Source organism: Scophthalmus maximus, chromosome 17, assembly GCF_022379125.1.
Source record: "Scophthalmus maximus strain ysfricsl-2021 chromosome 17, ASM2237912v1, whole genome shotgun sequence".
In the NCBI taxonomy this organism is placed as follows: Eukaryota; Metazoa; Chordata; class Actinopteri; order Pleuronectiformes; family Scophthalmidae; genus Scophthalmus; species Scophthalmus maximus.
Window position 1 is genome coordinate 20,586,316 of NC_061531.1, and position 16,185 is coordinate 20,602,500.

Here is a 16,185-nt window from a genome sequence, read left to right on the forward strand (position 1 = left end):
GCATCATGTGAACTGAGGACGATGAACTCCTGCCATTAGATTGACTGCCTGCTGTTTATTTGCACAACATGACTCACACAGAACAGACACACGTGAACAGAGGAGCTGGTTGGCCTGGCCGTGCGTCACTCAGAAAACAGTCGGACAATCAGAAGAGACGCTCAACACATTTCAGTTCGACAGGCCAACATTGACCTGTTTCTTTGCAGAGCTCCTTAAAAAGAGAAATAAAACAAATATATATTCTTAAGGATCAAACTTCAAATAAAACACCAGAAAGGTTCAATGTGGGACATTTAAATAGAGAAATTGTGTAGGTGGTCTTACTCTGCCAGGATTTCATGCAAACCATTGTTGTATCTTGTTATTCAATATGAGCTCTGATATCTTATTAAGACAACGTTGGATATCATTTCTTAAAGTGAGATCACTTTTCTAGTCCAAAACTTGCTTGACAAGATAATTTTTCTTTTTTGACAAGGCTATCTTTACTTTCTTGGAATTACTTTTTGCAGTGCAGTTCTCTGCTTCACATCTGAAAGGTTCAGATAAAAGGCCGATCACAACCTGATCCGACCCCCGACCTGCAGCTCACGTTGCATCACATCTTAACATTGCTTTAGTGCTAGTGACAGCTAGCTGCAGCTAGTTCACAGCTAGCTGTTAGCTGACTGTGCGGTTAGCTCAGCAGCAGAGTTACTGGCCTTTGAGGGATGTAGCAATGAGCTAATATTTGTTAGATTCACAGTAGCCTAAAGAGGCTAACAAGCTAACTGAAGAAGCTAACACGCTAACTGAAGAGGCTAACACACTAACTGAAGAGGCTAACACGCTAACTGAAGAGGCTAGCACCCTAACTGAAGAGGCTAACACGCTAAATGAAGAGGCTAGCACCCTAACTGAAGAGGCTAATACTAACTGAAGAGGCTAACACCCTAACTAAAGAGGCTAACATGCTAACTGAAGAGGCTAACACACTAACTGAAGAGGCTAACACACTAACTGAAGAGACTAACACACTAACTGACGAGGCTAACACGCTAACTGAAGAGGCTAACACACTAACTGAAGAGGATAACACGCTAACTGAAGAGGCTAACACGCTAACTGAAGAGGCTAACACGCTAACTGAAGAGGCTAACATGCTAACTGAAGAGGCTAACACACTAACTGAGGAGGCTAACACGCTAACTGAAGAGGCTAACACACTAACTAAAGCGGCTAATATGCTAACTGAAGAGGCTAACACGCTAACTGAAGAGGCTAACACGCTAACTGAAGAGGCTAACACACTAACTAAAGAGGCTAATACGCTAACTGAAGAGGCTAACACGCTAACTAAAGAGGCTAACACGCTAACTGAAGAGGCTAACACACTAACTAAAGAGGCTAATACGCTAACTGAAGAGGCTAACACGCTAACTGAAGAGGCTAACACGCTAACTGAAGAGGCTAACACGCTAACTAAAGAGGCTAACACGCTAACTGAAGAGGCTAACACACTAACTAAAGAGGCTAATACGCTAACTGAAGAGGCTAATACGCTAACTGAAGAGGCTAACACTAACTGAGGAGGCTAACACACTAACTGAAGAGGCTATAAAGACCATCACTGACTGTATATAAAGCTTTAATGTGATGAGCAGGTTAGAAGTCCACAACACCTGGAAACACTGAGGACGGAGTCAGTGTTCATCTTGATGCATGGACAGAAAATCATCATTAAACTGAAGTGGAGCTGATTTTGTGACTTGGTGTCTTGAACCTGTCTAATCAAACACAGCCTGAAAGGCTCTGTACAGGTCGGCTCGTCTGATGGGCAACATGGTGGCTGATGATGTCATTCCAGTGTTGTCCACTGTGTAGGAATACTGTGTCTCCAGGAAGTCCCTGGCAAACTTCCCTCGAGTTGATCTATCACCCAGACAGGCAGCGAGATGGACGGTGGCTTTCAACCGGAAGACGAGGAGAACCAGAGACATGACCCAGGTGACGACGAAGAACGGGATTCTCACTGTCAGACCCGGGAGGATGAACGGGATGACGATGCGGCTTCTCCCTGGTTGACCGTGAGTTTCTGTGAGATTTACGAAACTCGTCCATGCTCCGTCCTTTGGAACCTTGAGAGTACTGACCATGATGTTGGGAATCGCTTGAGATCCAGCTCTCTTCATCGAGTTCCACTGGCTCGGTAGTTTCCTGGGTTGATGATGGTTATAATGATGCTGTGGATTCTGTCTGTCTTCAGGAATTGGACAGTCGCTCAGTTTCTTACAGTAGAACCTTCTGTGTGGAGGTTGTATGAGACCTGTGGCGACGCCGTATGCTGCGTGAGCAGTGAGGACGCAGTTCCAGGGAGAATACAGCAGCACGTCCTTGATGTTGGCCAGAGGCAGCAGACAAGACGCAGGGACCTGCGAGTCTCTGATGGATCCGTGAGCCACAAAGATGATGTCCACGTCGCTCTCCTCGTCTTCCTCATCTGACTCTTCATCGTCCTCGTTAGTCTTATCTGCGATCTGTTTTGTCATTAAATGAAACAAGTCCACAAGTTTGAAGAAAGCCTCCGACCCTGAATTCTCTCTCAGCCATTGTTGTAGAGTTTGGTTCTGGCATGTTTTCATCGCGAACATCTCTAATATGCGCTTGTCTGCTGAGCTCCTCTCTGGGTTCTTTATGATGAGTTTAACTTTGGCCAAACGTTGTTCCTCCTCTCGTTGTTCTTCATCCATCGTCTTCAGCATCCGTCTGTGAATCAAGCAGAAGGTCCAGTTAGCACCAAACCAACAAACACATTTCACACTGTATCAGATTTAAAGTTTCGTACAAATCCTTCGTTCAGTTTTGGCTTTGTGAGTAATTGAATGAATAATTTGCTCATCTCTTCTATGGTTTACCAAGAAAACATGGTCGTAATACTTCATGAAAACTATCAGACACTGACTGAGTCTGTAGTGAGAGGTTTGGTGATTGGTTGTTGGTGTCAAGAAAATCTGACTCATGTCACAGAAAACTTACTTGATGTCATCAAACTGTTGCTCCAGCGTCCGTATGATTTTGCGGATCGCCGTGGCCGTGTCTCTCAGGGATTGGCTCGCTTCCGTCACGTTGTTGTTCTTGATCAGGTCCGTCCAGTTGTCAATCGCCTCAGGAAGCGCAAATGCCATTCCAATGGCTCCGCCCACAAGCTGATGTCGATAGGAACAGATCAATATAGGATTCATCATCAGATGATCAAATCACATATCAGAACATTATTAACTGTGCAACATCTAATGTCAAGTTCAGACAACACGTCTCTGGTAACTCATCCCGTCCTGCTCTCTGATTGGTTGTAGTTGTCACCGATTCATTTAAAAAATCTTGACGTCTTTAAAATTTTACAATGTGTGTGACTGTGTTTGTGTCTGTGCGTGCGTGACGATGTGTGCGTGACGATGTGTGCGTGACGATGTGTGCGTGACGATGTGTGTGGCAGGAAGCTGGTCTCACCATGGCACTTCCTTTGAGGGCGGTTTTCAGTCCCGTCACAGAAATCTCCTTGAGGAGCTGCTGACCTCCTTTAACAAATAGGAAGTTGAATTTCTTCCCGCCCGCACTGAGCGTGAAGAACGCCATCACGCCAGCGGCCGTGACGAGGATGGAGACACTCGGGTTCATCAAGGGGTTCGGCCCAAAGGTTCCGCATCTGAATCCGCTGCCGCCGCCATAAAACAACTGCGGCTCATTGTCGACCATTCGGATTCTGATCCTTCGCCTCAGTCCACTTCGTCTGGCCACAGACCTCAGGATCTCGGTCATGATGTGTCGGTCCAGATGGTCGGGGTTGGTGAAGGAGTTCACTGCCTCCTTCTCCGACTTCAGCTGCTCGAACAGTCGCTGAATGTTTTTTGCGATGTCGTTGCTTTTCTCTTCGATTTTCTTGGCGTCCTTCATGGTGTCGCTGGAGACGAAGGACTCGATGATTTTCGAGGCCACAGAGATGACGGCACCTACGCCTGTGTACGTTGCTCCTAACGCACCTAACAGGGGAGCAGCCGCTCCACCGGTTAAGATCGTGACGCCGGCGCCGAGCAGACACGCCGCCCCGACCACGGCCACCGAACTGCCCACACACTGTCCGCCTTTGCTCTTCATCCGGAGCGACTCCAGCTCCTGGGCCAGTTTGCTCAGCTGGTCCGCACACTGCTTCCTCTGCTCGATCCAGGAGAAGATCATCTCCAGCAGCTTGTCGGCGGTGGCCATGTTGTTTCAGACAACTGTCAGTGAGATCAACAGGAGGCTGGAGGTCAGAGGTCAGAGGTCAGACCACAGGTCAAACACTTTCTCTTACTGAGCAAACTGCAACTGTTCTCACACATGAACTCTCAAAAACTGAACACACACACACAGTCTGAACACACACACACAGTCTGAACACACACACACAGTCTGAACACACACACACAGTCTGAACACACACACACGGTCTGAACACACACACACACAGTCTGAACACACACACACAGTCTGAACACACACACACGGTCTGAACACACACACACAGTCTGAACACACACACACAGTCTGAACACACACACACAGTCTGAACACACACACAAAGTCTGAACACACACACACAGTCTGAACACACACACACGGTCTGAACACACACACACAGTCTGAACACACACACACGGTCTGAACACACACACACGGTCTGAACACACACACAGTCTGAACACACACACACAGTCTGAACACACACACAGTCTGAACACACACACACAGTCTGAACACACACACACGGTCTGAACACACACACACGGTCTGAACACACACACACGGTCTGAACACACACACAGTCTGAACACACACACACAGTCTGAACACACACACGGTCTGAACACACACACAGTCTGAACACACACACACACACACAGTCTGAACACACACACAGTCTGAACACACACACACACAGTCTGAACACACACACACACACAGTCTGAACACACACACAGTCTGAACACACACACAGTCTGAACACACACACACACACACACAGTCTGAACACACACACAGTCTGAACACACACACAGTCTGAACACACACACACACACAGTCTGAACACACACACAGTCTGAACACACACACACACAGTCTGAACACACACACACAGTCTGAACACACACACACACCGTCTGAACACACACACATGGTCTGAACACACACACACACACACACAGTCTGAACACACACACGGTCTGAACACACACACACACACACAGTCTGAACACACACACACACACACACACACAGTCTGAACACACACACACACACAGTCTGAACACACACACACACAGTCTGAACACACACACACAGTCTGAACACACACACACACAGTCTGAACACACACACGGTCTGAACACACACACACACACACACACACAGTCTGAACACACACACAGTCTGAACACACACACACAGTCTGAACACACACACACAGTCTGAACACACACACAGTCTGAACACACACACACAGTCTGAACACACACACACACCGTCTGAACACACACACACGGTCTGAACACACACACACACACACACAGTCTGAACACACACACACACACACACACACAGTCTGAACACACACACACACACACACACACAACACAGACAGTTTTTGTACGAACCTTTGTTCACTTGAAACTAATGAAACAAAATAATGAAACAGGTCAGCTGTACAGTCTCGCTATTGAGCCACTACTGTGTATGTTGAGGAAGCGACTCAGTGGTCTCACAGTGCCTGGGTCACTCGGACTCGACCAGGATTTTCCGTCTCTTTCGGTCTACGCAGACGATGTGAACATCCTGGTTTCCAACCAGCAGGATGTTCAGAATGTGCAGGACACCCTGTCGTTGTATGAACGAGCGTCGTCTGCACGGGTCAACTGGGCCAAAAGTGAAGCCTTGTGGGTAGGACAGGGGAGGGATCAGGTGATGCCTAGTCTGCCTGGGGGGCTTGAGTGGGGGCAGGAGGGGTTGAAAGTGTTAGGAGTGTTTTTGGGCTCAGAGGGTTTTCAAAAGAAGAATTGGGCGGGAGTGAAGGAGAAAGTGTGTGCTCGGTTGTCTAAATGGAAATGGTTGCTACCCCAGCTGTCCTATAGGGGAAGAGCTCTGGTGGTCAATAACTTGGTTGCCTCGACCCTTTGGCACAAACTTGTTGCCCTGACGCCACCGAGAGGTCTGATAGAGGAAGTTCAGAGATCCATCGTGGACTTTTTCTGGTCAGGTAAACACTGGATCCGAGCAGCTGCCCTCTACCTGCCTGTGGCTGAAGGAGGACAGGGACTAATAAACATCCAGGCAAGGATCGCATCATTTAGATTACAGTCAGCACAAAAACTACTTTTCAACTGTGTCCCGAGGTGGTGCGACGCAGCCCGACTGCTGCTGAGGAGAGCTGGACGTTTGGGCTATGACAAGCACCTCTTCCTCCTACAACTTGGGGACGTGGACCTGACTGGGCTGACGCCGTTCTACTCGTCTGTGCTGGAGGCATGGCAGATTTTCCAGGTTACACGCAACGTCAACGAGACTCCGGGCCTGTGGGTGTTTGAAGAACCGTTGTTCTTCAGCAACTTCCTCAGGACCCGGACGCCGCAGTCTGCCAGCCTCCGAGCCAACCTCAGAGGAGCTGGATGTACCAAACTAGGCCATCTGATGAGGATGACGGCGGCGTCAGTCAACAGACTGAGGGAGACCAGCAACATCACCTCTGCCAGGCTGGTCCACAGAGTGGTGGAGGAAGTCTGTGCTGCTCTGCCACCAACCTTGAGAGCACTGGCTGAAGACCGCACCCTGTGTGACCAGTGGAGTGAGGGGTGTGAGTACAGGTTCCCTTCCCTGTCCATCACCCCGGCTGTGGGGGAGTGGCAGGAGGGAGGGAACCAGCTGCTGTCCTTCACAACCCCTCACCTGGTCACATTTCAGGAGGCAGGGAAGAAGAACCTCTATCAGGCCTGTGTAAAGACCTTGACTCTGAACTCTCTGGCAGGGATAGAAGAGTCGAGGTGGACTGAGTTTTTCGGCCCAGACATTTCCCCGAAAGGCAGCTGGCGGTCCCTGTACAAGCTGCCCGTTGAGAAGCGGACAGCAGACCTCCAGTGGAGGATTGTGCATGGGGCGATAGCTACGAACAGATACAGAGCACACCTTGATCCGGAGCTAGGGGAGGGCTGTATCTTCTGTTCACACTCTGAGACATTGGTTCACCTGTTTGTTCAGTGTCCTCGCCTGTTGCCAATGTTTGATTTGTTGAAGGTGTGGTTCCAAGGGCTTGGGGAGGTTTTTTCCTTTTCGTTATTTATTTTTGGCCCAAAATACTGTGCCAAGAAAAAGACTGTGCACACTCTTTTAAACTTTTTATCTGGTTCTGCAAAATTGGCCATATGGCTGACACGAAGGAACCGGGCCCAGAACGTGGGCAGTGTGGAACCCATGCCGGTTCTGAAAGGGTTACTGAAAGCCAGACTGCGGGTGGAACACACCTACTTTGAGATGATGGGGGATGTGCTGGCCTTCAGCCGGATGTGGGCTGTTGGGGGAGCTTTGTGCTCTGTGGGGGAGGGCGGGGAGTTATTTGTTAATTTTTTTAATTTTTCCTTTTTGCTGTTTACCCTCAAAATGTTGAGGTCACAATCATTTAATTTGTTTGTTTAATGTCTCAATAAAGGGCCTTTGAAACCAAACCTCCCTCTCTCTCTCCTCCCTCTCTCTCTCTCTCTCTCCTCCCTCTCTCCTCTCTCTCTCCTCCCTCTCTCTCTCTCTCTCTCCTCCCTCTCTCTCTCTCTCTCTCCTCTCTCTCTCTCCTCTCTCTCCTCTCTCTCTCCTCCCTCTCTCCTCCCCCTCTCCTCTCTCTCTCCTCCCTCTCTCCTCCCTCTCTCCTCCCCCTCTCCTCTCTCTCTCCTCCCTCTCTCTCTCCTCTCTCTCTCCCTCCCCACTGCTGGTGGGTTCTTATAAGTCATGTGACTTCTGATAAAGACACAACTACAAACAGTACACACACACACACACACACAGTCTGAACACACACACAGTCTGAACACACACACAGTCTGAACACACACACAGTGAACATTATTAACATTATTGAATTAATATTAACCACAGGTAGTGTGTGTGTGTGTGTGTGTGTGTGTGTGTGTGTGTGTGTGTGTGTGTGTGTGTGTGTGTGTGTGTGTGTGAGAGAGAGAGTCTTACCTGCTTCAGCTTGTGTCACAGCCTCTGACCGTCCTCGTCTTTTATCGGCCTGGAAATGGGAGGAAACTGTTTTTCTATTGGTCGACACGCAAAGTCAAAGTGAAAGAAAGTACAGCAAATAATCTGGCCTTTCAAAATAAAAGTCTCTCTCACACACACATACACACACACACACACACACACACACACACACACAACCTTCTGCCCATTTTAAAATGAAGCCATTTAATTATGTTGGACTTTGTGTTTGTTACATTTAAAATCCAGGTTTCTGTCAGGTAGGAGAGCAGGAAGCTGGACCCAAATGCAGGATGTGGCAAAAAAGGATATTTAATAATAAAAGAAAACAGACTTACAACGTCTCAAACCAACACAAAAATCCAACTAAGGGTGTCCACGAGATGTAGCAAGGTAAACTGAAAAAACTAAAGCCAGGGACAAAAGGACAAACTGTGGCAAATGTTGACGTAGTTGTGACTTTATCAGAAGTCACATGACTTATAAGAACCCAGACGCCGACCAGGGAACATATCAGGAGCAGATATCACAGGACATTTCAGGTGTTTGGACAGATGATGAAGGTGAAATCATCATCAAAGTCACTTTAATAAGACAAAACACATTAATGCAAATAACTTTCAAACATCAGGTTCAATATTTGTGAAGCATTCTAACTTAAAATTGAAACCACATTAACTTTCCGCTTCTCCCTGAGTCCACGTCGGCTCAGATAATAAACATTATCATAAATGAAGGTTTAACACTGAAAAACTGCTGCTGATCAGCTGCTTCAAGCAGAAATCGCACAGCTAAGGTAAATAATGAGGCTAACAGGTAAATAATGAGGTTAACAGGTAAATAATGAGGTTAACAGGTAAATAATGAGGCTCACAGGTAAATAATGAGGCTCACAGGTAAATAATGAGGTTAACAGGTAAATAATGAGGTTAACAGGTAAATAATGAGGCTCACAGGTAAATAATGAGGCTCACAGGTAAATAATGAGGTTAACAGGTAAATAATGAGGCTAACAGGTAAATAATGAGGTTAACAGGTAAATAATGAGGTTAACAGGTAAATAATGAGGCTCACAGGTAAATAATGAGGCTCACAGGTAAATAATGAGGTTAACAGGTAAATAATGAGGCTCACAGGTGAATAATGAGGCTCACATGTAAATAATGAGGTTAACAGGTAAATCATGAGGTTAACAGGTAAATCATGAGGTTAACAGGTAAATAATGAGACTAACGGGTAAATAATGAGGCTAACAGGTAAATGTTAAGTGACATGTTCACACTTCATCTTCTCGTCTTCAGCAGCTTCGCTCTCACTGGGGAAGAAAGGTCGGAGGTTAGAGTGTCATACACCAGCGAATCAGTGCTCTTCAGTTTCCCAGGTGTGGGAATTATACTTGAAACACAATTTCATTATTAACATGAAGTGAATCTATATTTCACAATTTATTTGAATGAAACTAAACACTGAAGTTTAAAACAATAAGAAAAATGTAAGTGTCACTGACAGATTAATGACAAGGTTCTGTTGAAACAGAAAACTCACAGGTTATTTTTTAAAAGTGGCAGAAATTACATAAGAGGCTTTATGTCTTTGTAGTTGTATAACGTAATTTTCGAATGTGCACTAGTTGATCCTGATCTTTATGACGTGAGCTTTATACTGTTCTCACACATGAACTCTCAAAAACTGAACACACACTGAACTAGTTGATCCTGATCTTTATGATGTGAACTTTGACCTCACCATGCAGCTGTGTTCGGGGGCAAAGGTCACTCCTTTCCCTGCTCTGTCCTGAGATCCACCGCCGCTCAGCGAGCTCCTCCTCATGATGCCTGGACCACAAACACAAGGAGGATGCTCGTTAACTTTGTTGTCATGACGTCATGACTTTGTGGCGTGGCCGCAGTGTGTCCTCCCACCTGTAGGAGGCAGCACCTCCACTCTATGGAGGCTGCTTCTGTGAGCGGCAGTGTAGATCCCCGACTTCGAGAGGCGGCGCTGGCGATGGTTTAACATGGCGGCTAGAGAAACTATACCAGGGGGCGGTACTTTACCCATCGTCAGGTACAACTGCTCAATCTCTTGCTTCTGATTGGCCTGCAGGTTGTGCACCTCGGCCAGGTGTCTGGGAGGGGAGAGAGAAGTCACCTGTACGTTAGTTTCACTTTTATTGATGACTCACAACCACACAATCATATATAATAATAATAATAATAATAAATTTCATTTATAGAGCACTTTTCATTGCTAAAAGCAATGTCAAAGGACATCCACCAATCACCTTTCACGGAGCAAATGTAGCTCCTCCCACCTCTCCTCTTTCTCACTCTCTGATTCGTCAGAGCTGATGACGGGTGCAGAGCGGCTCCATGATTGGCCAAAGCTGCTGCCTGTCATCCCAGGGGTGCCAGTTGACCCCTCCCACAGACTGACGCTCAGCGTCCGACCCCGCCTCCTCTTCCTCTCCTCCTCCTCCTCGTCCTCCTCACCCCTCCTCCTCCTGTCCTCCTGTCCTCCAGGGTTGTCATGGTAACCACCAGGTGGGGAAACCGTCACCATGGTGATGCTACTGTCTGATTCGCTCTGCTCCTCCGTGCTACTTTCCGAGCTCTCTGATTGGTTCCGAATGGAGGGAGGCGGGGAGTGGGCTGTGGGTGTGGCCTTGTTGAGTGGGCGGGGCTCCTGCTGACAGACAGCAGGAACGTCTTTAGAGGACGTCACCTGGAAACGACCAACGGTGATGACTGACTGTTTCTTCACTGTGAACAGACAACATGAGATGTTTAGTTCAGGTGGTTCATCCTCTGTGGAGCCTGAACATCCACAGATTACTGGCGACTGGACACTGACTGGTTCCTGAACCTGTGAACCACTTTGAGATTGCTTTGAGCAATGAAAAGTGGTCTATAAATGAAATTTATTATCATTATAATTATTATGAAGGATCCGTTAGTCGTTCTGCTCTGATGTCACTTTGTGATGTCAGCAGACTCACCATAAGGGGGCGGAGCCAGGCCAACATTCAGCTGAAATGGACGATGATGCTGCAGAGAATGAATGAAAACAAATAATCATTGAGTTTATCAATAACTGACTACACAAACCAGATCCGTCTAATCCTCTAACCCGACTACACAAACCAGATCACAGCGGACCACTGTTTGGTTACTAAAGTGCAGGTAATCAGAATAACGACTCAAGAGATGCTCCTTAACGCATCATCAGAACACAGGTGAGCTCATGTCATGTGACATCAGAGGCTCACTTCCTACCTGGGGCATGTCCGGGGTCGGGCCAGGTGACGCCCCCTGCTGCCTGCCCTCTGCAGAGCCTGTGTGAGGGGCAGGGGGGCTGTGTGTTGGAGACATGGGGGGGGGGGGGGAGGTGAACGGGGGAGGGGGGGGCATGAAGGACTGGGCCACGCTCATGGCCAGAGAGAGCATGTTGGTCAGAGTGAAGAGAGGCTGGTCGGGGGGCGGCCAGTGGGGAGGGGGAGGAGCTGGGGAGGTGAGGGGGAGGCTCTGGGCAGGGAAGGGGCGGGTGTAATGCGAATAGGGGGGAGACGGCAGCTGGTACTGCGGAGGGGGGAAGAGGGAGGGGGGAGGGGCGGAGTCTGGCAGTGTGGAGGCGTCCGCCGGCTGCTGGTGCATCATTGACTCCGCCCTCTCGATGATGTCGTACATGCGGAGGATGAATCCCTGGCGCTCAGCCGGCAGGATGAAGTCTCTGTGGAGCTGCAAACACACTCAGGGTGACTTCTTCTTCTGTGGTAGCAGTATTGCCACCTACTGGTCCTGATGACTCAACTCATAATTTAATTACTATTTATTATTTTGGACTTATCAATAATTGAACCAACACATTTCCTGAATGACTTTACAGTTAGAGAGCAGATTCACTCTCACCCGGCCCCGGTCACAGGTGTGACATCATAGTCTGGTGTGGTTTGATTTTTAGAACTGATTGGTTGTCAGTGGTGCTGACACCTGAACCAGTACCGGGCTCTGATTGGCTGATTTGTTTCTCACCATCACTGAGGCAATGTCCTCTGGATTGTCTCCGTCCAGGTCGAATTTAAACGTCACCATCTTACTGTCGTGAGTCTGCAGCTGACACTCCACCACCCGGTCCTCCATGTCCGACAGCTGACACACACACACACACACACACACACACACAGTGTCAGTGTACAGTGTGTCAGAGGTGTTGGACGTGTAGCGGAGGACGACAGGTCGTGTCTTTACCCCTGTGATCTTCAGTCGAGCTCTCGCTCTCCTCCTGAACTGCTTCGTCGCTGCTCGTTTACTCGCTTCCAGGTTGCTCTTATCTGATTGGCCATCGTTGCCGTCACTCAAACCCGAGGTCACGTCAGAGGAGTAGCTACAGACGGAAACAAGCAGTGATGTGACAAAAGAAAGTAAAATGTTCACATGTGAAAAGCCTGTGTGTTACCTGTCGACAGGTGAGGAGAAGCCGCACACTGACCCAGATTGCGTTTGCTCGGCATTATGGGAAACAGCAATGCTCTGGAGACAAACAGAGATAAAGACGATCAATGTAAACATCTCAGATTCAGAAGCCACCATTTAAGCATTGTTACTCCACCCGTGTTCATGATTAGGCCCCGCCCCCTCCTCACCTTGGGGAAACGCAGCACAGGAAGGGGGGGAGCCTTGGACAGAACCCGTGTCTTAGGGCGTGGGGTTCCCTGAGGCACCAGAGCAGGGGTAGAGAAGGACGGCACAAGGGCGGGGTTTGGGATAGGAGGGGGTGTGGCCTCAACCTTCTCGGGGAAACCTGAGTCTGCTGCCATGGCAACCAGATACATTTAAATGTGTAGGACACCGTTTTACTGTAAAAATGTGAAATTTGAGAACATAAATTTAAAATATCAAAACAAAATAAAAAACAAAAAGAGGCCTGACGTGTAGCGGAGGAGTGGGCGGAGTCTCCATCTCCCTCCGTCCTGCTGACAATCCCAGAATGCACCGGACCGCTGCTCCACGTCACGGTTTCCATGGGCGGAGCTTGTATCCAGGGAGGTGCAGTGTCCCGCTGCCAGTTGAACACACACAAGATTCATATATTCAGCTCGTATATACTTTATATAAGCATGATGAAATAAATATCAGTGAGATTAAATAGTTTTGTGTCGACAAGCGAGAAAGAAGAATTTTGGTCAAGAAAAAACTTGAAACGTGGAAATAAAATATATAACTGTATAAAACTATATATAATATCTTCATAACAGTCAAGGAGAATTTTAGAATATATACATATTATATTCACCATCACTAAACAGATTTTAAAAAAAGAGAAGATGATTGACGCGATGTTCGTGTCTTTATCGTCTCACAGCCTCGAAACAAAATCAAATCATAACTGGACGTGTCAGTAAATGTGAAATCTGACGGTGAACACCTGGTGGTGGTTACCATGGCAACGGCCTCACACACACCTGATTGGCTCCGTTCCTCTCAGCAGGTGAAGAGTTCTGATTGGACAGCCGGGGGGCTGGGTCATGCTCCTCCTCAATGACAGCGTCCCTCTGGCGGTTCAGAGTTTCCTCCAACAGACGGCGCTGTTTCTCCCGCTGATGCTTTACGGCCGTCACTCTGTGTCTGATCGCCTTGGCAACCAGCTTATAGTCCGCCTCACAGACGAAACCCAACACCACCTGACGACAGAGAGAGAGAGAGAGAGGTGAGACGCCTCTACGTGATGTCATCAGTGATATCATCAGTGATGTCATCAGGTACCATGTCCTGGGCCACCTCCTCGGGGACGTCCTTGTACAGCTCGAACAGGAACTCGATGGCGTTGTTGTCTTTGTATTTCCCATGAAGCTTCTTGTTGTCGTCCATCCGGAGCCAGAGCTTGAGCGCCGCCTTCGAGCCGTCGTCGTCCTCGGCGAGCTCCACACGGACGCCCAGCTGCCCCTGAAAGAACCGGTGGTCCAGCAGGTCCGGAACCGTGAACCTGAGGGACGAGACCGAGACACTGACCCTGATCACCTGTCGCCCAGGACGACGACCTCTTGTGTCCTGACCCGTGACCCGTTACCTCTCGCTGCTGCTCGTCCGGATGCAGCCTTCAATGATTTCCGTCAGCTCCGGCACTTTTACTTTGAAAAAACTTTCTGGTTTGATTCCCTGAGAGACAAACAGACGATCAAACACCTGAACAACGACAGGAAGTGGACAGTGCTGGGGGGGCGGAGCCTTACGCTGGTGACTTTGCGGTAGATCTGAGCGGCGTTCTGACACTCGAAGTACGGATACTCTGACGTCGCCATCTCTAGGATGCACATCCCAAAGGCGTAAACGTCCACGGCCTCGTCGTACTTCTCTTCATACATTTCTGGAGCCATAAACTCCGGGGTCCCTGAACGCACCACCACACAAGATAAATAACAACTTCCCCAACATGTAACTGACTTCATTAGATTCTTACCGGTGACGCTCTTGGCGAACGAGGCCTTCTTGAGCGTGGCGAGGCCCAGGTCTCCGATCTTGACGGAGGCGCTGGGCCCCGTGATGAAGATGTTGTCACACTTGAGGTCTCGGTGCAGGATGGGGGGGCAGCGCGAGTGCAGGAAGTGAAGCCCCTTCAGGATCTGGAAGCTCCAGCGCTGCAGCAGCTTCAGCTTCATCTGACGGAACCTGCGCAGGTACCTGACGAGGTCAACGCACAAACATGAGGCTGTGACGTCACAAGGACAAACAGGAAGCAGCGTGCCTGGTTCTGGTTCTGGACTCACATCTTGAGGGTCCCAGACGTCATGAGCTCTGTCACCAGGATGGTGCATCTGTAGCCCTTCAGCGTCGCCTTCCAGGAGTCAAAAAAGCGGACGATGTTGGGATGCTGCAGAGCCTTCAGTATGTCCACCTCCTCACAGAAGCGCTGACGCTCCGACTTGTTGAGCCGCTGAGTCTGACGGGGTCAAAGATCAAACACAAGGTAACCAAGGCTCCAGAGAGGAAACGTGTTGAAGAGCTGCGGATCCTCACACACAACCTCATATCACCGCCGAGTATGATGGGAAATCAGCTGCACACACACAGATACTTGTCTCTGTGTGTATGTGTGTGTGTGTGTGTGTGTGTTTGTGTGTGTGTGTGTGTGTGTGTGTGGGGGTTATCACCACCAACAGCAGCGTCTGTTTGATCAGACACTGAACAACAAACTGATGAGTCACTGTAACGCTTCATCGCACATGTCTTCCTGTACTCGTGGGGACCTGTGGCGCTCCGACCTTGTTGTGTGGTTGTATGTGCTGTTGTTGTTGTTGTGTGTGTGTGTGTGTGTGTGTGTGTGTGTGTGTGTGTGTGTTACCTGGAGCTCACACCAGGCCACCTCCACTGTGGTCTCCGTGTCCAGACCTCTGTAAACCGTCTTGAAGGATCCTCGTCCGATCTCGATGTTGAACTTCAGGAATCTTCCGTCGGGAGACGACGCGACCGCCTGCGTCTCCTCTTCGTCAGGCTCCTCCTCCTTCTGCCGTCGCCATAGTAACGCCTCCCTGTTAGAGACCGACAATGCCCGCCCCGTCTCCTCCTCCTCCTCCGAGCTGCCCTCCTGATTGGTTGGAGAAGTCATCGCGGCCGCTGATTGGGTTGTCATGGTAACAGGAACAAGAGGAGGATGAAGGCAAGACTCCTCCTCTTCCTCGTTTCCTGCTCCTGGTCGTTTCCTGCTTCTGTTGTCAGTGGTCCAGGGCAGCCCCCCCACCCCCTCCTCCTCCTCCTCCTCTTCCTCCTCTTCCTTCCCAGGTCGTGGCCACGTGTCATGTGTCACCTCACTGTGATGTCATAGGAGTGGGAGGAGCTACTGAGAGGGACAGAACGTGTCATGTTACATTATCATCATCATCATTATCATCATCATCGTTATTATTATTATTATCATCATCATCATCATTAT

At 48.8% G+C, this 16,185-nt stretch overlaps 2 protein-coding genes across 10 annotated transcripts in view; both read right to left on the reverse strand.

Moving 5' to 3' along the window:
* Positions 1–35: 35 nt before the first annotated feature.
* Positions 36–8,265, reverse strand: LOC118289099. Of its 4 annotated transcripts, none has more exons than XM_035615799.2 (4): positions 8,242–8,265; positions 3,493–4,282; positions 3,019–3,188; positions 36–2,748 (listed from the first exon to the last, which is right to left on the reverse strand). In XM_035615799.2, exons 2-4 carry the CDS (start codon positions 4,243–4,245, stop codon positions 1,770–1,772), a joined length of 1,902 nt encoding a protein of 633 aa, XP_035471692.1. In that variant the 5' UTR covers positions 4,246–4,282; positions 8,242–8,265; the 3' UTR covers positions 36–1,769. The 4 variants fall into 4 exon arrangements, with proteins under 4 accessions (XP_035471692.1, XP_035471691.1, XP_047184203.1 ...); XM_035615798.2 differs by lacking the exon at positions 8,242–8,265 and adding an exon at positions 7,530–7,612; XM_047328247.1 differs by lacking the exon at positions 8,242–8,265 and adding an exon at positions 7,534–7,603.
* Positions 8,266–8,800: 535 nt separating this feature from the next.
* The window catches only part of LOC118288983 (serine/threonine-protein kinase WNK4), a 7,781-nt gene continuing 396 nt past the window's right edge, over positions 8,801–16,185 (reverse strand). Inside the window, exons 2-19 of one of the 6 annotated variants that reach the window (XM_047328232.1) lie at positions 15,598–16,092; positions 15,023–15,195; positions 14,716–14,936; positions 14,489–14,646; positions 14,326–14,414; positions 14,022–14,241; positions 13,721–13,939; positions 13,188–13,317; positions 12,902–13,068; positions 12,715–12,788; positions 12,507–12,642; positions 12,291–12,407; positions 11,535–11,996; positions 11,258–11,306; positions 10,544–11,021; positions 10,182–10,387; positions 10,006–10,094; positions 8,801–9,574 (exon numbers count right to left, since the gene is read on the reverse strand). In XM_047328232.1, coding sequence (XP_047184188.1) covers positions 9,572–9,574; positions 10,006–10,094; positions 10,182–10,387; positions 10,544–11,021; positions 11,258–11,306; positions 11,535–11,996; positions 12,291–12,407; positions 12,507–12,642; positions 12,715–12,788; positions 12,902–13,068; positions 13,188–13,317; positions 13,721–13,939; positions 14,022–14,241; positions 14,326–14,414; positions 14,489–14,646; positions 14,716–14,936; positions 15,023–15,195; positions 15,598–15,885 — 3,279 coding nt within the window. In that variant the 5' untranslated portion in view covers positions 15,886–16,092 and the 3' untranslated portion in view covers positions 8,801–9,571. Of the gene's footprint in view, positions 9,575–10,005; positions 10,095–10,181; positions 10,388–10,543; positions 11,022–11,257; positions 11,307–11,534; positions 11,997–12,290; positions 12,408–12,506; positions 12,643–12,714; positions 12,789–12,901; positions 13,069–13,187; positions 13,318–13,720; positions 13,940–14,021; positions 14,242–14,325; positions 14,415–14,488; positions 14,937–15,022; positions 15,196–15,597; positions 16,093–16,185 lie in introns of those variants that run through there. The other 5 variants (XM_047328229.1, XM_047328230.1, XM_047328231.1 and 2 more) reach the window with 5 other exon arrangements.

What these genes read in the sequence shown, in the direction of transcription:
- LOC118289099 (XM_035615799.2), bottom strand. Translation starts at nt 4,245, where the DNA reads ATGGCCACCGCCGACAAGCTGCTGGAGATGATCTTCTCCTGGATCGAG. An exon ending in CCCTCAAAGGAAGTGCCATG is followed by an intron (nt 3,189 to 3,492) that starts GTGAGACCAGCT and finishes TATCGACATCAG; the next exon opens with CTTGTGGGCGGAGCCATTGG. An exon ending in CAACAGTTTGATGACATCAA is followed by an intron (nt 2,749 to 3,018) that starts GTAAGTTTTCTG and finishes CTTGATTCACAG; the next exon opens with ACGGATGCTGAAGACGATGG.